The sequence below is a fragment of the Pagrus major genome, chromosome 5, assembly GCF_040436345.1.
Source record: "Pagrus major chromosome 5, Pma_NU_1.0".
Taxonomy (NCBI): domain Eukaryota; kingdom Metazoa; phylum Chordata; class Actinopteri; order Spariformes; family Sparidae; genus Pagrus; species Pagrus major.
This window is the reverse complement of record NC_133219.1, coordinates 8,178,617-8,200,829: the sequence shown is the minus strand read 5'-3', so window position 1 is coordinate 8,200,829 and position 22,213 is coordinate 8,178,617. Positions and strand designations below refer to the sequence as shown.

The 22,213-nt window shown below is 40.2% G+C and overlaps 2 protein-coding genes across 2 annotated transcripts; both read left to right on the top strand.

Annotated features, from left to right (window-relative positions):
• Positions 1 to 1,114: 1,114 nt before the first annotated feature.
• On the top strand, positions 1,115 to 6,592 carry bnip3la (BCL2 interacting protein 3 like a). The gene is made up of 6 exons (XM_073466648.1): positions 1,115 to 1,215; positions 2,317 to 2,587; positions 2,673 to 2,754; positions 2,847 to 2,953; positions 3,471 to 3,620; positions 5,014 to 6,592. Exons 1-6 carry the CDS (start codon positions 1,164 to 1,166, stop codon positions 5,060 to 5,062), a joined length of 711 nt encoding a protein of 236 aa, XP_073322749.1. The 5' UTR covers positions 1,115 to 1,163; the 3' UTR covers positions 5,063 to 6,592.
• Positions 6,593 to 8,283: 1,691 nt separating this feature from the next.
• On the top strand, positions 8,284 to 21,549 carry dpysl2a (dihydropyrimidinase like 2a). The gene is made up of 14 exons (XM_073465349.1): positions 8,284 to 8,567; positions 13,622 to 13,710; positions 13,956 to 14,140; positions 14,311 to 14,475; positions 14,779 to 14,840; positions 14,967 to 15,047; positions 15,138 to 15,206; positions 16,328 to 16,448; positions 17,182 to 17,338; positions 17,502 to 17,643; positions 17,765 to 17,935; positions 18,155 to 18,334; positions 18,428 to 18,623; positions 19,757 to 21,549. The coding sequence occupies exons 1-14, from the start codon at positions 8,526 to 8,528 to the stop codon at positions 19,846 to 19,848; spliced, it is 1,752 nt and encodes a 583-aa protein (XP_073321450.1). The 5' UTR covers positions 8,284 to 8,525; the 3' UTR covers positions 19,849 to 21,549.
• Positions 21,550 to 22,213: the final 664 nt, after the last annotated feature.

Genomic DNA, 22,213 nt, shown 5'->3' with positions numbered 1-22,213 from the left:
GTGAGTGATAGAGACCAGCCCTTAATACTATCAGTCCTCAAACCCTGCACTGATGCCAACTGCTTAGCACATCAACTAGTCAGAACCTAATGATAGTGCAAATGTGCTGTTTCATTTATTAATTAAAGGTTTTTTTCAGTATTTGTGGGTCATTTAAACACTTACGACGAGTGTTGTCACAATACTGTACTTTTTAACCTCAATACAATACTTTGAAAAATATTAATATAAGATGTCATTTTTGTTACTGTAGGGAAAATTGACACAGTGTTGAGAGCATAAATGTTTAGATTTGTATTTAAAGATAAATATAACAAGGCTATAACAGGACAGGATGGAACTATTCTTAGCTACGAGCAGAGAACAACAAAGACTTTAGTAAACATTAAATATCACACTTGTTAAAAGAGACATTTGTTTTTTTCTCTTCAGAGTGATTAGAGAAGGAGAGTGAGAAAGTGCTGCTGGTACCTGTGTATCAATACCGCAGAAAATGAGTATTGAAAAGGCTTCAGATATTTAGTATCTATGTGTTGATACATATAACACTAGTTATGACTATTATCACCTTGTAAATATACTGTATATAACACTGACATGAAGAGTTGACACAGGCTTATGTTTAGTGTAGTCTTCATGTTTTTAAATATATATTTAATGTATATTAAATATATATGTATATATATATATTTAATGTATCATTGGATAGATAACATTCTTATCTTTCTCTGTATTTATAAATATACCATGTAATGTACAATGTATTTATCTAGTCGTATGAGCAAAATATATTCTAAGAAACAGATTTTTAAATAAGTGACCAATTTATTATCAAAGCGTATATTCATTTTTTAAAATAAACTCTTGAAGCAAAATGGCAATATATTGGCATGTTATGTAAAATATATGTGGATTCCTTCCATATATTAACATGTATTTTTTATATATTACATTATATTTTCATTATAGTCCTGTTTCATTTTGATAACTAGATATTGTTGTAAGTCAGCATCACAGTCCGTAACTTTATGAAAATGAAATGAGAAAACTGCCCCCCCAGTCTCTCGTCTGTGCTCTGCTGGACTCGGGACAGATTTAGCGCCTGCGCACATCGCGGTTTGTCTGCGTGTCATGTTGATGAACGTTCTAACTGGGTAGTCAACATGTCCACCGCTGCTGCTCAACGGAACAATAACGAGGAGCCCGGGCTGCACGGTACGTCCGGCCGTCACTCTCTCCGTGCTCCACCTTACAAACGCTACTTTAGCTTCTCTTAATAAGTGCTGTTCTTATGAAAATATTAGCTTAACGAAGATTTGATCGTAAAAGTTACATCTGGTACGGTATTTCCTCTTCTCCTGGGAGGGGTGGAGGGTGACGTTGTTTGACGTCGTCGCAAGATAGCCAATTGCGTAGCGATAAATGTTTGATTGATAGAATGTCGACCAATCACGTATTGGAGTCGGCGCTGGGCGGGGCCTAGATAAAAATGAAAACAAGTTGGGACAAAAGAGGAAATAAATGTCGCTTTTATTCGCCAGTATTTTTAAATTGCCCGATAATGAGACATATTCCTCTCATTTCTTGTGTAGTCGAGTTGCATATTTATCTAACAGGCTAAAGTCTTGCTAAGTAAATATATTCCAAAGGAAGACAATGGTGGGATGTTAGCTAAGTGTCTGCGGACTAAAAGCTAATAAAACACGTTTAAGACAATAAAGAGGCAAAATGTGTGTTCAGGCTTGAAGTTCTTCGAGGACTAAAACATTAGCTCGAGCAGAGCATCGTTATGTGAGCTTTATATGTCACAGCATCACAGCTGGAACAGCGACATGTCTGGGCAAACTGTCTCACACTGCACTTCCCAGTTATGCAAGCAGCCTCATGGGAGCAGCATAGATGACAAACTCGCCTGTAAATGTGCAATCGGCCCTGCATACCTGCGTCGTGGGAACGCATAAATTAGATTTATTTTCAGCGAGTCCCAAAACACGAAAACAAGGCGTTTCGTGCTATCACGAGGTTTACATTCTGCTCACCAAAGCCCGCTGCCTGCTAGAGATTACATAACCCCCGCCTGTCTGGGAAAAAAATGTGCAAGCTGTTAGTGGGGCAGTGGCACAAAGAAATGCACGTTATCATGGATGCAGTGCACACCCAGTTCATTTAGATGCACAGTGTGAGTGCAGGAAATGTAGGTCAGCTGTTTCCGTTTGAAAGGAGACGGGTGTGTTTCTGTGTACTTGGTTTGCACTAACAAAACAAGCTAAATTTCCCTTCCTTCCTTCCTTCCTCTTGACCTTTTGTGTTGCTAAGGCTCTTGGGTAGAGCTGGAGCTGAATGGAAACACAGGAGCACAGGGTGTGCAGACCAACCTGCAAATGACACCAGCTGCAGACCAAATAAATGCCAATGATGGCATGAGTCAAACAATGCAGACCCTGGATGTGGTGCCCGAGAGTGATGAAACCTTGATCGGAGGACTGGAGCATGTGCCGTCATCCTCCTCTATCCACAATGGAGACATGGAGAAGATTCTCCTGGATGCACAGCATGAATCCAGCCCGAGTGGCTCCTCCTGTCACAGGTTGGGATGAAAGCCGTAGTGTGCTCTTTAAAGCTCAGAGAAGTGTTTGTTGTTACAAGCTTTTCATCCCAATATCTCATCTCAGTCCTCACAGGCCACCAAGTCCAGATCAGGATGAGGGTCAGATCACTTTTGATGTGGAGATGCCCAGCTCAAGAGGCAGTCAGGTAAAACGACATATTTAAATCTAATATTCAAACCCTTTTCAAGTCTGTCTATATTACCCTCAAACCTAATTATTTAACCTGTGCATTTACAGTCAGAGGACAGTGGTCCAGAGCAGGACAGAGATGAGGACATCCTGCTCAGCAAAGAAGTAGACTGGGTCGCTGATTGGTCCAGCCGACCGGAAAACATTCCACCAAAGTAAGTATCGCTCATTAGAATGATTTACTAATGGCTGTTTAAGATATTGTCGGGAATAGAGCTGCACAATTAATCAATGTGCTTTTACATCGCAGAAAGTGCAATGTCAAGTAGGCGTAAGGTGAATTAATTCAAACGTGACCTTTTTATGCTTGATGCCAAAGTAAAACTCGCACAGTTCTCATTTTCCATGAGCTATAATTTAAGTCTGTCTAATAATACATAATTTTGTCTGATTGGGTTTCTTGGATACATGGCAGTTTGTTGCTTGTAGTGACATGCAGGCTCTGCACGCACAGTTAACACCCATTGCTCATTCCTGATCAATTTATTACACAAAACAAATGATTTCCAAGTAGAGTTAATCAAGTTATCTGGTGAAAAAAACTGTATTTTTTTCATATCACAATATATATATCGCAGAAAATGTCAGTGTTTCCAATATTGTGCAGCCCAAGTCTTGTATAGTTTTCTGAAATAATTTAGCTTGATTTGGCTGATTGTTTATTCCTCTCAGGGAGTTCCACTTCAGGCACCCCCGGCGTTCGGTGTCTCTCAGTATGAGAAAGAGTGGAGTCATGAAGAAAGGTGGCATCTTCTCTGCTGAATTCCTCAAAGTCTTCATCCCTTCCTTACTCATCTCACACATCCTCGCTCTCGGCCTCGGGTAAGTCTGAATTCAAGCAGGGACATAATGCACGGCTTTGCTTTGCATTGGAAAAGGTTACACTTTCCTGATCTGCACTGATGTTTTCCACTTGCCTGTGCCAGTCTGGCATTTTAGTGACTCGCCATGGGCCGTAAGAGAGTCAGTTTGGGCTGCGTCATTGACGATTTATCAGTCTACTGCTATTTTGGTGTTCAAGATGACTGCAATTGTCTGTTGAGACGTGGGCCTCATTTATAAAGCAGATTAAGTGATGAAAATGATTTATTTCGGCAGCTCTATGACACACTTTACAACAAAAGTCACCTGAATAGTAAAATTTGTCCTCTACGCTCTGAAGGTTTAGGAATAGAACTGCAGGAGCAGCTACTGTCGCCTGCAAGTTGTAACAGTTTGTTGGGTTAGAGAGCTTGCCTGGATGTTAATGAAAATGTGAACCTTTTAGTTTAATTGATCAATTACTTTGGATTGATGGCTTTTTTCATATTTACATCATTAGATTTAATTTTCCCCACTGTTTATACACATTATTCCATTTCCTATAAAGATATAATATATAGGAATTCTGAATTAAAATATCTTAAACATCTAGACCTTTGTTATAATTTTTTTTGCGATTTGTACTTACCTAAATATTCAACAATGTTAAAACCCTGAAAGTTAGCAAGTTAACATTTGGTTGCCCGTCACTACCTCCAGGATAGAAAAGTCGGTGGAAGAGACTAAGCTTAATACAAGTAAAAAATTTTAAAAATTACCTCGTCTGTGAACATTTGTGGTTTTCATCAGCAGTGGTGAGTTTGACCTTAGGATCATTAATGTTAATTCACGTTATTCACATAGCGTTGATCAACTCCAAACAGCTACATTACTCAGATAATGTTGGCGAGCAACGTTAAATTCAGCTCAACTCTCAGTGAAAGATTCAGCTCTCACCAGAGACTCTGGTTCTCTCTCTTTGTTTTCCCTTCTCCTCCCTGTAACATCCTCATTAAGTAAAGTACATTTCCCTTCCAGCTACAGTCAGTAGTCAACATTACAGCATCTAAACACCCGACAATGGAGGTCAACTGCGATGATCGCTGCTGCAGTCAGGTTGATAAATGGGAGTGAAGATGAATCCATTTTTTAAATCTAGAAGTCAAAGAGTAATCTTTGAGCTCTCCTCCTGTCAGTAGACTGCTCAGAATCAGAGCAGAATCTGATGTGACTCCGGGTGTTTATTCCTCCAGAAGGTCTGGCTTTGCACCAGACATTTGCATTGCACTGCATTGCAGAGGGTAGGCAAATGTCTTATTGTTTTCTGTTGATAGAGGGACCCCGAGCTGCATAAGTTACACATTGTACATTTAACTGGTTTGATTTCATATATTTTTTTGGATTTGTTTTCCAGGGTGTACATCGGGAAGAGAATTGCCACAGCCTCCACCAGCTCTTACTGAATAGAAGATGAAGCAGTGCCTGGATGTTCTCCTGTCTCCAAGTCTTTCAACCATCCTCCTGTAGTCAAGCTGTCTCTCTACATCTATTGTACGCCCACATTTATCTTCCAGTCCGCATTAAAATCTGTCACATTGTAGATGTAGTTATAGAGATATACACATGACGTAATGTGGTTGCACTCCATCACATTTTGACACAGGGGCAGCATTGTACCCAGCAGCTGTCACCAACTTGAATCCAGTAGATAGCAAACCCTGTTAGAGCTGGAAAAATATTACTCATCCTGTTCAACTTAAAAACACATGACTAGGATTTGATTTCCAGTAGCTTCAGGGTTGAAGTTTCTCTACTTTGTTTTGATTTTATCTCATGAGTAATCTGGCTTCCCAAGCTGTATCTCTCCAGTAGGAAGAGTGTATGAACCAAAAATATGCACCATATCTGCAATACAAACAAATGGAATTGGCTCTGGGAACAGAAAGGACTTTGATCGCCTTAATTTTTTAGCTAAACATTCAAGTTGCAGTTATCGGGGGCAAACAAATGATGCTGCACAGTGGGATTTGTTTTTAAATTCCACACTTTTTTTTTGAGAATAGAAGTTGTATCATGTTGACTCCCGAAGGTTTTATTTTAAAAGCTTTTGTTTTTTGATGGTTGGAAAGCTTAAAACTTTAACTAGTATGTAGCTGCACACTTTTTACCATGGGGTTGTTTGATGATAGTGGAGCCTAGGCTGGATGGCAATTTACCAGGCCATATGCTATTTTTATTTCTTTTTGCCTACATATCTTCTTCTATAACATAACATAGCAGCAATGGCAAAGTGCCAAATTTGTATCTTTCACCACTGCACATTGGTGATTTATCTTAGACTGTTTTTTTTTTTTTTAAATGATATGTTTAGGTATTTAAATATGTAGATGTGAAAATTAATTTAAGCTGTGATCTGCCCCATGTACACCTCTTGACATTGTATAATTTGTTTATACATTGATATTAATGCATATTATATCATTGTTATCATATAGCGTTGTGGCAGTGTGCGTAATGTGTTTGCTCTCGTTTAATAGCCGAGGCGTCAGTGGCAGAAACCACCTCAGTTGAAAGTATTTCCAGGGGCCTCATTTAAGAGTGTTGTCTGACTTTTATCCAGAATACACTGTGCAATCATTTCACATTATGACACAATAAACATTGTACAGTGTGTGTAGAACCTCCAGAGAAACTAGAGGAGCATTTCCTGAAGAAGATGCATGTGATTTCTGTATATCGATAATGATTGGATGACTGGATAATTCTTCTGTCAGTGTTTGTAAATGGATGGCATCATAGAGTCCTATGAAAAATCAGCTCCCATAATGTACAGTATTGGTTTTAAAGCACGCGACATGTATTCAGGCTTTAATGCATTATAAAACACACATACTAACTCATAAAACTGTCATCATAACAGGCTTATGTACAGTTGATCAGTGTGCAATACAGAGCGTTTTGGAATTTCAATAAAGTTTGTACTGTATACAGTGGCTGAGATATAAATACAGAGAATGAATAGAGCTCCAAAGACCTTAATGCATTTCAGTCATAATAGTTAATAAAAAATCAACATATCAACATTATTGGCTTCTGTGCAGCTGATTAGTGCAGCAGTGACCATTTACATTTTGAATGGATTTTATATTATATACAGTATGAGACTGAGAATCCTTCACTTTGCCTGCCAAGAGCTATCCTGATGGTAAAGCGATTAAATCAGCACCCTTTTGGGCTTGGGCACAGATCTGACATCTACAAAGAATCTCTTTATTGTTATAAGAAATGAAGAGATGAGAGGCCAACATTAAAGGGATGTGATGCAATTTTAAGTTGCTTTTAATCCCAAGTCTTTGCCTGCTTTTTCACAAATTTTTGCCCAGTCATCTGTGCCAAGATTCAAGATACTTTATTGTAAGTGTAATACTTGTTGTTAAAAAGAAACAATATAAAAAGCAATATTTAAAGAGAAAAAGATGAACAATATAAAATATATATATATAAATATGAGGAAGTTATTTAAGAGTAAGGTAGTAGTCAGAGTGGTAACGTGCAAATAAGTCCCATCAGAGGTCAGAATATTGCAAAAAACTATGCAAACTAATGAATAAATAATAATAAAGTCCCAAAAATAAACTATTCATGGTGCAGTGCAGAGGATGACTTCTGTAGTTGGGTGTTGTCTTTTAGTATTCTTTGGAGTCTGCAATTACACTTAATGAATAGTGAAAAGGCAACCAGATGAACTGATGAACAGAAGATCCACAAGGCCGAACATCTGTGCTGGTTTTCTCACACGATATAATATGTGTATAATTAACAAGATATCAGTGCTTAATTATTTTTATATCACAGTATCATCAATACTGACATACTGCAACACCCCTAACATGCAGTATTGTTCTTTACAACTACATGCAGCAATGAAACGTTTTCAATGTCAGAATCAGAGTCAGAAATACTTTATTAAGCCCTGTGGGGGAAATTGTAGAACAGAAAATATAACACTGTAAATATAAAGAAGATTTAAAGAATAAAAGAAATATAAAACGTTTTAAAATATAAAAATAACTAAAAGTACCAATGGAAATAGAGATGTAAAGATATGTGCCTTGCAATACACTGTTAACTGTTAACAGTGTTAACACTGTAGATATTAAAGACTAAAAATGCAATGTGTAATGGCTGACAATGGTTAACACTATTAATAAATGCTACATAGAATTTAAAAAATAACTAATTAAGATGAGGTAAAGGACACATTATGTGCACAGGGTAAAAGGCCATTTTTTGTGACTGCCTCCTGTAAAAAGTCTCCTTGATAAGACAAAGACTAGCTGACTTATGTACAGAAATTTGTAATTGCAAAATGAATCAACCACTATAGAACTGAGGATTGATGTTTTTACACCCGGTCATTACTTGTAATTACAATTGTTCATCAGTGTAAATATTTATTCCTCATGAACCTGTTGAGGTCTCTCGCCCATACTATTCTGACAGCCAGTAACCCAGATGATGCTCAACCTGTTTCCCCTGACTGACTGATGAAAACACATCAAAGAAACATGGAGCTGGAGCTGGAGCTGAGCAGGGCGGGGCAGTGCGCATGCGCGGTACCTCTTTGTGGCCCTTCTCTTCGTGGTGCCTGTCTGGTCTTCAGAGACCTGCTCCAGCAGTAAATCCGAGGATAGGACTGTTCGGCAAAGCTATAACCACTCATTTCTAATTATTTGTCAGGCTACAGTGTGCAGACTTCACGCTTTATCGTCAGAAATTGTCAGACAGGTACGGACAGCCCAGGGCGTCGACTGGTTAACAAGCTGAGCATCCATTCATCCTTTCATTGGCAGCTGAGGTTTTCCAGTCTAGCTAGCTAGCGTTAGCCTATAGCCAGGGGACAGCTGTGTGTGAGGCATCTTCAAAATGTCGGGTTACCAAGGAAAGAAGAACATTCCACGAATTACAGTGAGTATTGCTTTTATTCATTGAAAATTATAATATCCTTCAGTGGTGGTGTTTTTTTTTTTTTTAACGTGCGGTGAGCCTCAGGATTAGACCAAAAGCTAGCCAACGCTTAGCTGTCGTTTCCATTCATTTACATTGACGCTGTCACTGGCAGCAGCCCTGCTTCAGCTGCACACACTGACAGCCTGGGATGAATAATGACAAGCAGCCAGTGGGATTGCAGAAAGCTCTTTAACATGTCCTCATTTGTAGTATTTTTCTATATAATGAATATTCAGGGCTTGGTTGAAGCAGCTCTTTGCTCTTTTAGCTGTCATTAGTAGCTGTAGCTCTCCCTGGCAGCATCCTCAGCATGCAGGGTGTAGTTAACAGGTTTAGGCACAGGTTCCTTCACTGTCATCATCTCATCTTTCATCCTCTATCCTCTTACATCATCTTACCTTTTCAGTGGTCTTTATCCTTTTTTAAATCGTTTGGGAAAAATAGCATTTTGCTGAATCCTCAAATGCTGCAGTTACTGTAGGACAAGCTTGATATTTAACGATGATTTTGTGATCTATTGTTGGAAATTTGGATTTAATGATATGTCTGCTTTGTTTTATGCTGCAGCTTCTCAAGAAGAGAGCACAGTGTTAAGGGCGTACAGTAGGGATGTCGTGATAGTAAAAAGAAGCAAAACCTCTATTGAAAAGTAGGTCATTGGCTAGCACCCATCCAAACCTTTTTCTCTAAGCTCTCATCATGCAGCTGCTAAAGCCAGAGTGCTGCAGCTTATAGGCAGCAACTGCTTTGAGTTTGATCATTTTATACTGCCTTGTAAAATGTCTTGACTTAGGTCAGGCTCTGTTTTGTACAGTCATCGAGGTAGTTGTCAGGATTCCCTCACAGGTCGAGACAGGGTTATAAAAATACATCCTAGACTCACATGCATCATGCCCCCAGGCCCTTAGAAACACAGACAGCACTTGATAGTTTGGAGTGAAGCAGATAGTGCCACTCTACACATCAAGATCAGGCTTTTTCTCTGAGCAACACTAACTGAATTTGTGAAAATCACATTGTCTCCAGAGCAGGACTGATAGCAACGCTATGAAGGTTGTAGTAACAGCCTCACAGTGACGTGAAGATAGGCAGGGCGGTCCTTCCTCATTGTATTAATTTCTCCAGTCACATCTAGTACCATCACATGTAGACACAATCAATTTGTCCATTAGCTGAATGACAGAAACTAGGCTTGGGCCACAATTAGATATTATTGAATATTGCTGTATTTGCCATCGATATTTTTCACAATATCGCGTATTGAACAGCTGTTACGGCATCTTCAGGCTTTTATTTTGAAAAGAAAATGCAGGTGGAGCTGTCATGGTTGTGGAGGTATGACGGTATTTGGGAGGTTGTTCCAGGTTTAACTGGCCTGATGAAGTGGCATGCACACAGCGCTTTAACATACAGAGAACTCCAGCTCGCCAATTTGGCAATATTGTAGATTCAAAACGGGAGAAAATGGTGAGCCAAGGGATTTGAATGAGGCTGTGTGTCCTCTTTGCCATAAGCAGTTATTCATTTAACAGGGCAATACCACTGATTTACATTCCACCTCAGAGTTCCACCGCTCAGGTGGAGTCGTTGAGAGAACGAGTGACGATTATATTGTCCATTGCGATATTTGAACAGGACAATATCGTGAAATAAAATTTTGGATATTGCCCAAGCTTAACAGAAACACAGGGCTGCAAGAAATGTTTATGTCATTATTGATTAATCTGCCATTTATTTTTAAGATTAATCAGTTAATCATGTAGTTGATTAGACAAATTATTGGCCCGATACCAGTAAATGTATATTGTTAGCTATTTATCGGTATCAGTGAAATTCTAGTTGATAAATAGAAATATCAGGCCAGCAATGAAATATTAAATCAGCCATCATTTCTCATTCGTGCATCTTACAGGCTGGACACACTGGATGCGTGTGCAGCGCTGCTGCGTGGCGTTACCTATCACTTTTCATTTCTGCATCCATGTTAACAGGTTAGACCGTTCACTCTGGATGCATCAGACGTGCTTCTCACGTGCGTGTCAAGTGTGGCTGCTGCGTCGCCTGATCTAAAGATTTGAAATCTCGCCTATTTCTACCGCAACACCCTTGCTGTTCTCAGCAAAACTCTTCCTGTAGACAGTCATATGGACATCACACTAGCATGTCACTACTGTTTTAATGTCTGTATGTGTAGAATATGACATGAATAGAATACACACAACAGTTGAGGGGCAGTTGTTTCCTGTGCACTCTCTTTTTCACTTTCTCTCCCTCGTTCCCCCTGCAGCTTTCTTGCTCTTTCAGCAGGGTAAAGGAAAATCACGTAAATCACGTATCATATTTAGCGATAATTATCAAAGTCCAGCCTGTAGCCTTTCAGGTGGCATAAAATACAAAATACAATTATGTGAAATGATCAGTTATCTGCAGGTAATTACCAGTAATCAATATCTATAATGTGCATTCCTACAAAAAACTAAAAAAACGATGATCATCGCAAATTTCCCAGAACCCAAAGTGAGGTCTTCAAAATGTTTCTTTTGTCCAACCAAACCTTTTCCTCAGTAATTCAGTAAAAACGTGAGTTTCTTGCGAAATCATGTTCACAAGATAAAAAAACATCAAAAAAACTGAACAAAGATCTTTCAGTTCTACAACAGTCAAGGCATTTATGCCCATGGTGTACAGCTCTACCCTCTGTGTACAGTATATTTACAGTAGTTTGTCGAGGACAATAATTGCATTTGGAATAAAAGAACCTTTGTGGGTCTTTTTCTTTGCCAGTCTTATTCTACAGCGTTGCCTTGTATTCTATTATTGATGATTGACAGAGCTGTCCCGTGTACAGCTTTGTTTGTTCACAAAGTATCAGCTATGAGATTTTGTTTTTGTGGTTTAGAATAGGTTAATTCACAATGAGCTGATTTTACACCACTGTTCGTAAAATGTGAACTAAAAGATCAGAGACATCATTGACCATAAAAAAAAGGATGAAAAATGAGAATAATCACTGCAGTGTAGTCGCAGTTACATTGATGCAATAATGATGATAATGCCGGAGAACCTAAATATTCTATTACTCATTATTCTTAGCATAGTCTTGTATTTATTATCTGCTTGCCTGTTAACTTTTGGCTGGGCCATGTGACATAACCAAAGACAATGAAATTTATATTAGAGCCTGATTGATACTTGATTTTGGGGACTGATTCTGATATCGATATACCAGCCAATATACTCTTTATACTTTTTTGCAATGACCCCTTGAATGTGGTTACACTTCTGACAAAGATATGTAATGAGGATATTTTGCAGTACAATGAACTTTATTGTCAAAAATGACAGCAGTGCACTGAAATACTAAACTTCATTGGGAATTTAATAATTGTTGAATAATTAAAAAGTACCCCAAGCATGTTTTTCTGCAATGTTATCTCAAAAAGAAATAAAAAATACTATCAGTGCATATCGGACAACATATATGACCTATATATAATACCAATATCTCTGCAATAGGCTGATATTGGCTGATAATATTGGCCAAACGATCCACCACAGCTGTAAAATGCACTCAACAATTAATCAAAAATATTATCAAAATTGCAATATCCAAATCACAGAAGCTGCATTTTTTGATAAAGGTAAAATGGTTGACAAAACAACATTACAATGGAGTACTGTTGTGCTGCAGAGATGCCCTATGCAAAAAAAATCTTGTTCTCCAGATGAACAAACCCCACATTTAATAGTTTTTTCAGTGAAGATAAAAATTGTAATGTAATGCATTCCCCGTATTCATGAATCAAATCGTAATCACAATATGATTTTTTTGAAGCTGCAGTTGGGGGAGCTGTTGAATTGTTTTGAGTGTGGACAGGTGTGGCTTTTTTCCAGCCATTATACAGTATAAATGATATATATACTATACTGTATATAACGGATGGCCGATATTATCAGCAGATATTGGCTTATCACAGATATATCGGTACTGCTGTATATGTTGTCAATATTGGCCACTATTAAAACGTGTTGGTTTTAAAGGGCAGAAAACAATGCTTGCGGTGATTTATGATTATTAACTTTCAAGTGAAGTGAAAAGTGCCTCCATTACATATTTTTGTCGCAAGTGTATGACAACCACATTTGAGAGATCATTGCAAAAAATGTGTGTATTCTTACTCACTATTATAGGTATCGGCATTGGCCTCAAAAACTGTATATCGGTCAGGCTCTAATATATACATTCTGATACATTCATTAAGGGAGTAAAGGACTACAGCAGCTATGCACAGTGAAAGCACTTTTGAGCTGAGGTATTTCACAATTTCGGTGCACTCATCACTGGCCACTCATGCACAGAGAGAGTGTACATAGGTTATATGACCCACTTATAGGAGAGTAATGGGCTGGGAGATCATGCCAATACAGCCATGACTTGTATACTTGATGCATTCCTGCTGTCATGGCCCACCTACTCTGCACAGTAGAAACTGAGTGTTTCCCGCTGTGAGGTTTTGAGACAGTAAACCACTTTTGTCCTTATTAGCTCTCCTTAATGTCCACAGAGACCCGGGAAGTCCGTAGGAGAAATAGGCCAGCCTAGTGCGCTCTCCTTTCATCTCGTACAGGTTGAGAGTTTGTGCTCTTACTTGACAGTTTCGATCAAGACTGGCTCCCTATGTGTCAATACATCTTGTGGCATAATTCAAATGATTGTTTCCACAGGATGAAAGTTGGTATGGATTCATCCGATTGTATGAGTGATGGAGTAACCTTTCATCCTGTCTTTTCTCTGAGCAAATGAATTGAGCTAAAATGAGTGACTAAACTTGTCCTAAGGTTCTTTTCTAATTGAAAAAGTAATTTGTCTCTTTACTGTTAAATTATGTCATCGACTATAAGCTACAAGGCATTAATAGAGATGATTTCTTTCTCTTTTACTCCGCTCAGCAGGTGGCTCAAATTTCTTGTAGATTATGGCTAATGGTGAAATGCTGTCTCCCTATTTTCAGAGTGACCGTCTCCTCATCAAAGGAGCAAAGATAGTGAACGATGATCAGTCGTTCTTGGCTGATATCTACATGGAGGATGGAGTCATTAAGTAAGTAACTACTTTCTTTGCATATTTGTTGCCGCATAAACTGTCTCCTAACTCCTAAAGGGGTTACATATTTCCTTATATCTACAAGAAGACACACCTTTACCTTGATCCTTTTGAATATGAAATGTCTCAGTTTATTTTTTTTCTATATTTATTTATATTATATATATTTATTTATTTTATTTTTTTATATATTTATTTTTCGGTTTTCTATAATCATTTTTGTATTTCTGTGTGTCCTTCAGGCAAATAGGAGACAACCTTATTGTTCCAGGGGGAGTGAAGATCATAGAGGCTCATGGGAGAATGGTGATGCCCGGGGGTATTGATGTGCATACCCGATTCCAGATGCCCGACCGAGGCATGGTGGCAGCAGATGACTTCTACCAGGGCACCAAGGCGTCGCTGGCTGGGGGGACGACTATGATCAGTACGCGTTACATCAGACAGTTTTTCAAATGAGTTTTCATCCAGTTTAAAAGCACAGTAATCTGTTGTAGGGATCATAACACTGCAGATGTGCATGCTGTCACGCGTATGATTTAATCATGCAGTTTGCTTGTGCACATGAAATCCAACCTGTTTTGTTTGTGTTCCTAGTTGACCACGTGGTGCCAGAGCCTGGCGTCAGTTTGGTTGCAGCTTTCAAACAGTGGAGGGAGTGGGCTGATAGCAAGTCCTGCTGTGATTATTCTCTGCATGTGGACATCACCGATTGGAACAAAGGCACTCAGGAAGAGATGGAGACACTCGTGAAGGATCATGGTACGCTGTCAACCTATTCACATTTGGTGTAAACACACAAGGAGGTTAAAAATCACTGGCTTACTGCCACTTATACTGGGACAGAAAGGTGTGTCCTGACCATTATGTCTCCATATGAAGTGTTTCTGACATTGCAAGGGGGGAAAAGTTAACCACTGATTACTGACCAACAATAACTTAATGTTTCCGCTTTGCAATCTTTATCCTTTTGATTTTACTCTTCTCCTTTGCTCTGGGTTTTCCCTCTTTTGCTCTCTTTATTCCACCTTTGGCTGTTTTCTCTCATAAGTTTTCTATCTTCAGGTGTCAACTCTTTCCTGGTCTATTTGGCTTATAAGGATGTTTTCCAACTTTCTGACTCTCAGGTATGCTCTGCGGCTCTGCACGCTCCACTGAGCTGTCTGTCAAAGCATATGTTTTTAAATCTGTTAGATGTCATTGGCGTAGAGGACTTCCTTACGAGCTGGTGCGTGTTTGTCATTTTCTTTTAGATCTATGAGGTGTTCAGTGTCATCAGGGACCTCGGAGCCATTGCTCAGGTGCATGCTGAGAATGGAGACATCATTGCAGAGGTAACAGAACCACTAACGAGTATGTTCAAGTCTCAGCTGTAAGCATTAAATGCCATTTTACATCATGATGTTCTTGTGTGAATGTTTTAGGAGCAGAGACGTATTCTCCAGCTGGGAATCACTGGCCCTGAAGGTCATGTGCTCAGCCGCCCAGAGGAGGTAAGATGTAGGACTCAGGGTTTCCGCTACATGTAATTGATCGTGGCGCACCGCCACGGCAAAATAAAAGCCGCCACACCTTCAGAATGATGATTTTTTTTTTTTTTTTTTAATGTTAAAACAATGTAAAGCAGGTTTTCCACTAGAGGTTGCACAGACTAGTCCCCTGCTCCACAATGACGTTTTGAGCTTGACGTCGACTAGTCGCTGATCATGTAACAGTAGGCTACAAGAGTAGCGGCTTGAAACAACAGCTGAGTGCGCTGAATGAAAAAAATACGAGCGCAGTCAAGCTGGATAGAACGAGCGCGTACCAGACAGGAAGTCGGGCACAGAAAAGGCGAGAGAATCCGGTCAATTTTCAAAATAAAATAAATGATGATTAAGTTTGCTTGTCCGTCTATAAGTATTTGTCAGTTGCGTCTGCACACAAGACACATCCATAGGCTACATACAGCGCTAGAGACAGACCTGTGTTTGGAAAACCGAGCAGATACAGACGGGTTGATGTTTGACCGGCGCGGAGAGAGAGAGCAGGAGAAACTGCCGCTTCCGCGGGCAGTGTGTCCGGGCTGCCGGCAATTAAAAAAAACAAAAAAAAAACTCCGCTCATATCGACAGCTTTACGTCGCGCACAACAACAACAGCAGCAACCAACCAGGAAAAACTAAAACTGTGAGTGAAACTGTGACTGAGCAGGACTGTGATGGTGACGAGGCCTGTGTGTCGTTTTCCTCCCTAATTGTTTAATGAACAGTAGCTACAGTATTTTCTTTTGCACCTGTAGGCTATATGTTACAAAAAAACAAACTGATTTACAGCTTGTTGTTTATAAAGCTGCTGTACTGTGGACTCATTTCTGTGCATGAGCTGTCAGTCAGTGAAACAGATTGTTGCAGAGCATTTCCCTCCTCCTGGGATTTTAGTTATGATGGGAAAAATATGAATGATGTCATCAGCGACTAGTCGACGATCCGGTACACCCTCGCCGCCACTCTTTAAAAAAATCCTGGCGGAAACACTGCGGACTGGTTCCTCACTAACAGTAGTTAAAAGCACTTTAAAGAGAAAACCAGTATGGAAACCAGGCTGCTGAAGAATCTGACTTTGTGTGTCTGCAGGTGGAGGCCGAGGCAGTTAATCGCTCCGTCACCATTGCCAATCAGACCAACTGTCCCCTCTACATCACCAAGGTGATGAGCAAGAGTGCTGCTGATGTCATTGCCCTCGCCAGGAAAAGGGGTATGAAGACAAATATTTAACTTTTTCATTTTGCAAATTTATTCCAATGAAATCACTAGTCTTATGGGGCTTTTCTACTTGCAAGTCAAACCCTGCTGCATTGATTTGCCTACCATTACCAGTTTAAATGTGCTGAGTTGAGCCCAAGCGGGCTGCAGTGACATCTTGTGATCAACGCCAAATGATGACTAATCCTCGTCTCCCCCTTAAACAAGCATCTGTTGCGATTGCACTACTCATGTTTGGGCAGGAGAATAGAAAGAGGCTTTTAAAAGTATTGGGGTGCTCAGCTCTCAGGACTTTTGAGGGGCAGCTTCATAATAAAAGATTTGTTATAAAAGGGGGCTTTTATTGTGAAGAGTTTATAGGAAATTAAATTTGCTTATTACCGAAGCAGCTATTCTTTGATAATACTGCATAGAGGAGAAGTATTAACAGCTGTTTCTTTGACCACTACTCCAGACAAGTTAACAACTTAGTTAAAGACACACTTCCAAGCAGATAGCCCTGTTGTAATGGGAGTGCAAATCCCTGCCGCGCTAGGTCAAACCCAGCCAGACAACACAGCCAAGTGTGCGAAAAATGATGCTTGTCTGTCAGTCATCAAATCAAACCCAACCACATCAGATAAACGGTTGTGATACTTTTGGTTAGCAGGCTATTCTACATCTTCACCTACGTCTTTTCTTGCTTGCACTTCTTTGTCCTGACATCCTCCTGTCTAATCCTGTAGGTGCTGTGGTTTACGGAGAGCCCATATCTGCCAGCTTGGGCACAGACGGCACCCATTACTGGAGCAAGAACTGGGCCAAAGCTGCAGCCTATGTCACTTCTCCTCCGCTCAGTCCTGATCCCACCACCCCCGACTACCTCAGCTCTCTGTTGTCATGGTAGGTTCTTTGTGCCAGGATGCAAAAGTAGCTGGAACACAACTTAGCATATGTTAATGAGTTACTCAGCTATACCTCTTTTTTGTGATCACACACTAATAATTGTCTTCTTATTGCACATTTGAAGCATAACCTCAGTTTTCTTGCTTTCTTTTTTATCCAGTGGGGACTTGCAGGTGACTGGTAGTGCTCACTGCACCTTCCAGACTTCTCAACGTGCTATAGGCAAAGATGACTTCACCCTCATGCCAGAGGGCACCAACGGCACTGAGGAGAGGATGTCTCTAATCTGGGACAAATGTGTGGTGAGCTTGAGACGACTCATTTTTTACACATTCCAAAAATTCCTCTCATGAAGCAAATGACCCCGTAAACCTTTGTCCATCATTAGATGATAGTATGCGATTTGTCATCCTGTCCCAAAAGGTGACTGGCAAGATGGATGAGAACCAGTTTGTGGCAGTGACTAGCACAAACGCAGCCAAGATCTTCAACCTGTTTCCTCGCAAGGGCCGCATCGCTGTGGGCTCTGATGCCGACCTCGTGTTGTGGGACCCAGACATGACTAAGATCATCTCAGCCAAGAGCCACAACCTGGTCAGATTATTACTTTGCCTGTCTCAGTTCTTTTCCACACAACTTTCAATTGTACTATTACAAGAAATCCAAGTGAAAATCAGTATGCACCTGTCAGTAAAAAGTCTTGTGGTATAAAACAGCAGCATTTAAGCTAATTCTGTAATGGGCAGACCTTGCACTCCTTCGACCCTGAGCAGTCTTTTTGATGTTTCCTGATCAATTATTGTCTTCTCCCAGGCTGTGGAGTATAACATATTTGAGGGCACAGAAGTGCGTGGAGGTCCTGTGGTGGTGATCAGCCAGGGCAAGATCGTGTTGGAGGAGGGCAGCCTCCACGCCACAGAGGGTTGTGGGCGCTACATCAGCCGTAAACCTTTCTCCGACCATGTCTACAAGAGGATAAAGGCTCGCAGCAGGGTGAGTTCAAACACAGGTAGTCACACTTCAGAGAAAATTCTTACAATAAAGAGTAGCAGGAGATGGTCTAATGAACTGTTCTTGTACATTTAGCTCACGGAGCTGCGAGGAGTCCCCAGGGGCCTGTATGATGGGCCCGTTTGTGAGGTGACTGTGACTCCCAAGGTGATGTCCACAGTCTCCTCGGTGAAGACTTCCCCTGCTAAGCAGCAGCAGCAGCAGCAGCAACAGCAGCAGCTTACTCACCAGCCAGTGCGCAACCTTCACCAGTCCGGCTTCAGTCTGTCTGGTGAGTGCAGAGTGCAGTATGTAAGAATGTGAAGCAATTGACAAAATGAATCTGTGTGAATGGATTTTAACATAGACTAAAAAATGAGACCTTCCCTGACCTTCTCAGTTGGCCTTGACAGCTGGTCGACTGATTTCTATGTTAAGGTCTCAGGACACTTTTTCTGGGAAAATCCGACAAATGTGACATTTATGCGCATTCCCAAGTGCCTTGCCTCTCCTCCACTCCCCTACAGCGCCAATAGTGTGCAACACGGACTAATATTAGTTTAGTAATTGAGTCAAGTCAACGCTAAGTCAACAAACATTCTGAGTTTGTTTATCCATTACTCCTTTCCTCGCTTTCTCTCCCTCCCAGGGAGACATGAGGATAGCTGAGTCGAGGCAGCAGAATATTAACAAAATGAGACATCAGAGCTGTATTTTAAAGCAGCCTCAATTAAAGATGATGTGTGGCATCGTTGCATCATCACCAGTGTTCATGACAGCTTATATGTTTTCTTTCTAATTCAGTTCACAATGTGGCATAATGTGACAAATAGTATCAAGGTCAAATGTTGAGACGCTACAGGAACGGTGAAGGTCAGAAAGTTTGATCGTGCATTTGATCACCTGAAATAACCAACAGAACTTATAAATACAAAGGAAAAGTGCTCCTCAGGGAGTATTTCAGGAACAGAGAGGAGGAGACACAAAATGGGGAAATGTATTATTAGAAACAGTGTTGATGTTAGCCAACAATCAATGATGTGAAGGTAAAAACAAATGTATATAACTAACTATTGCTTTCTTCTAGCCAACAGCGATGCAAGGTAGGGGCGACCGACTAGCTAATATTAAATTAAGCAAAGGCTAGCCAGCTAGCTGCAACGTAGCTCCCCAGACTGGATCTAGCATTGCTTTGTAGTGTTAGCTGATAAAGTCATTTGCAAACGGCAAGTTATTTAGTGTAATGGAGCCAACTGTCAAAATAAAATATAGGAATATTAGATAGTAATGTTCATTTAACTGTTTTGGCTGATGCTCTAGTGTGCGAGCGCAAGCAACAGAATGCTGACTTCAGTTAACTTAACATTTTTCTGAAAGAAACGCATAGTACCTTAATGTTAAATTGTGTTGTACATTCATTTTTAGGTGCCCAAGTTGATGACAACATTCCTCGCCGTACCACTCAACGCATCGTGGCTCCCCCCGGTGGGAAAGCCAACATCACCAGCCTCGGCTAAGCTCTTTTCTCAACCGAGCCGGGGATGCAGGCCAACGCGGGACCAGAGGCCACTCTTACTGCTGTCACATCACATCTGGTCACCTCTGACTCCCCCTGCATCCCACCCAGAAGCACTCCATCCATTCTTATTCACACTACCATTATGTCACTTCATGCATCTTTCCTGCCATATTCCATTGTAAAGGAAGGATCAAGTGAATTTGAAGCAGCCTTTTTTTGCTGTTTTTAACCCCAGTTTGATTATTGATGAAATTTGTTTACATTTTTTGTATATTTTTTGCTGTTTGAGCTGTTAAGTTGCCCTCTTTCTTGGCTCAGAAAGATGACAGAAAACTTGTCCCAAGAAGTTTTCGTGAGCGGGCATTTTAGAAACTTGAGGTGTTTACAGTTTTTCTTCACGCGCTGTTCATTTCCCACATACAAGTTAGAATGTGCTGGTGGTCGTGTTACAGAGCTACCTTCAGTTGAAAGTAAAGCCTCCATTGTCCACACTGTTACACTGTTAGATTGCTGTTTAAGTACAGAAATGCTGTTACACTGCTGCAACAAAAAATGTAGACGACGGTTTCTGCACCTCACAACTTTGACTCTTTTTATCTGACGTTTGCAGTATTTGATTTTTGTGTCGGTAGTGTGTGCAGCTGAACAATTCACCTTGGTCTTCCTTTTGTGTTATAGTTGCACTTTTTTAAAAAAAAAAGTTGATGTTTTGTGTTTTTATCACGTTGGAAAGCTGTCTGCACTGAAAGGAAAAGAAAGGGTATTTTAGGGTTAAACCACTCATCCAACTTCGCCCTGATTGTAGGGCGGAGAATCAGCCGGCGCATTACATTTCGTCCTCCATGTCATGATTTCTTTTTTCCCTCATGTTTAAGAGGTTGTCAGGGCAACAAGCTGTGCTAACGTTCAGGATCCAGAAGTTAGACGGGGGACTTGCTGACAACCTCTCTGCACCTGGTGCTATATGATCTATGCTGTGTATGAGCAGATGATGTCCACCTCCATGCAGCAGCCAGTAGAGTCACCATTTACCCTGTTTAAAATTTGTTTTGCACCTGTAACAATCCAAATGGTAAAAATGTATGTGAGCTTGCAACTTTTTACTCGTATTGGAAATGTCTGTATGTTTTAGGATATATTTGTTGAACTGAACTATTTGCCTGCCTGTTCTGTAAGATATTGATAGCACACTGTATCTATGAAGGCTCTTTAAAGAAGTGGAACTGTGATCGATCTTTGAGACCTGATGAAAAATGCTTCAGTATGTACATGAAATCCCCCCACAGCGTGCTGATGATGTGTCCACTGTTCTCGGTGTTAGTGTTGTGAATGAATTACCAGATATCCAGTTTTATCTTCTCTTACCCCCCTCTACCTGCCCAACATTGTCGACACCAGATTCACTCGAGGTAGTTAACTGTATTCACCGAACCACACTGGGTTGTCAATTTCGCGGCACTGTATGGCCAAACTGTAAAACACTGGATTACTTCTTCCTCATTGCCTTGTCAAGTGTAGGTTTTGTATGCCAAGCTATAATGTGAAGTGATTTACATTCTTGAAGGGAAGTTTCTTGGTTATTGAGTTGTGATGTTGAGCACTGTTGTTGCCCCTCTCCCAGCAAGTGTGATACTCTCTCGGTCATGTATGTTTTGTAGGATATACAAGGGTTTTTGGGGGGGAAATCATCAGTCCTGTCAGCATTTGACCCTATCTGTGTTGACTTAAGTGGATTAAAATAATAAAAATGAAACTTATTGTTCTGAGTCTTTATTCTAAACATGAATAAGGTAACCATTTGAAATTTAAAGTTGCTAAATTATAATGCATGGAATAAAAAAAGCTGATATCTGCTTCTGCTGTATCGACTTTGATTAAGGACCGATATTGTATTTTCAGGGCCAATACCAATTGTTGGTAATCAAGGAGGCTGATAACCGATATCTGGAACCAATATACATTTAAAGTAAAAATAAAAAAATCTTGGCGTAAAACTAAGCTAAAATCACTAGAAACTTGGTATTTCATTCTGGATGGGCGCCATGACATGGCACCAGCAGTGCATGCTATCTATAGCCAATTTTCAACACTTTGTGTATTTGGCCTCACATCTATGGAATGTGATTGTTGGCGTTGTTTGACTGTTTGGGTACTTTTATGAGAAGTTTTCTGCCTGAATGCCTTTAAGACAGGTGATATGGTATAAATATGGACAAAGACCATTTTCATAGCAAGTTGTGTTGGTTAAACGGATCTTGCGTCCATGTGGGCGATGGGAGGTTGTGTCCTGTGTGTAGGCAGAGTTTTTGGCTTTTCACTTTTAAAAATTAGTTTTAGTTTTAGACTTTGTGAATGTATTGTAT

Coding starts and splice junctions, on each gene's coding strand:
- bnip3la (XM_073466648.1), top strand. CDS start 1,164: ATGTCCACCGCTGCTGCTCAACGGAACAATAACGAGGAGCCCGGGCTG. Junction 2,954..3,470: donor CCGGAAAACATTCCACCAAA/GTAAGTATCGCT, acceptor TATTCCTCTCAG/GGAGTTCCACTTCAGGCACC. Junction 3,621..5,013: donor ATCCTCGCTCTCGGCCTCGG/GTAAGTCTGAAT, acceptor TTTGTTTTCCAG/GGTGTACATCGGGAAGAGAA.
- dpysl2a (XM_073465349.1), top strand. CDS start 8,526: ATGTCGGGTTACCAAGGAAAGAAGAACATTCCACGAATTACA. Junction 14,476..14,778: donor GACACTCGTGAAGGATCATG/GTACGCTGTCAA, acceptor TTCTATCTTCAG/GTGTCAACTCTTTCCTGGTC. Junction 18,335..18,427: donor GGATAAAGGCTCGCAGCAGG/GTGAGTTCAAAC, acceptor TTGTACATTTAG/CTCACGGAGCTGCGAGGAGT.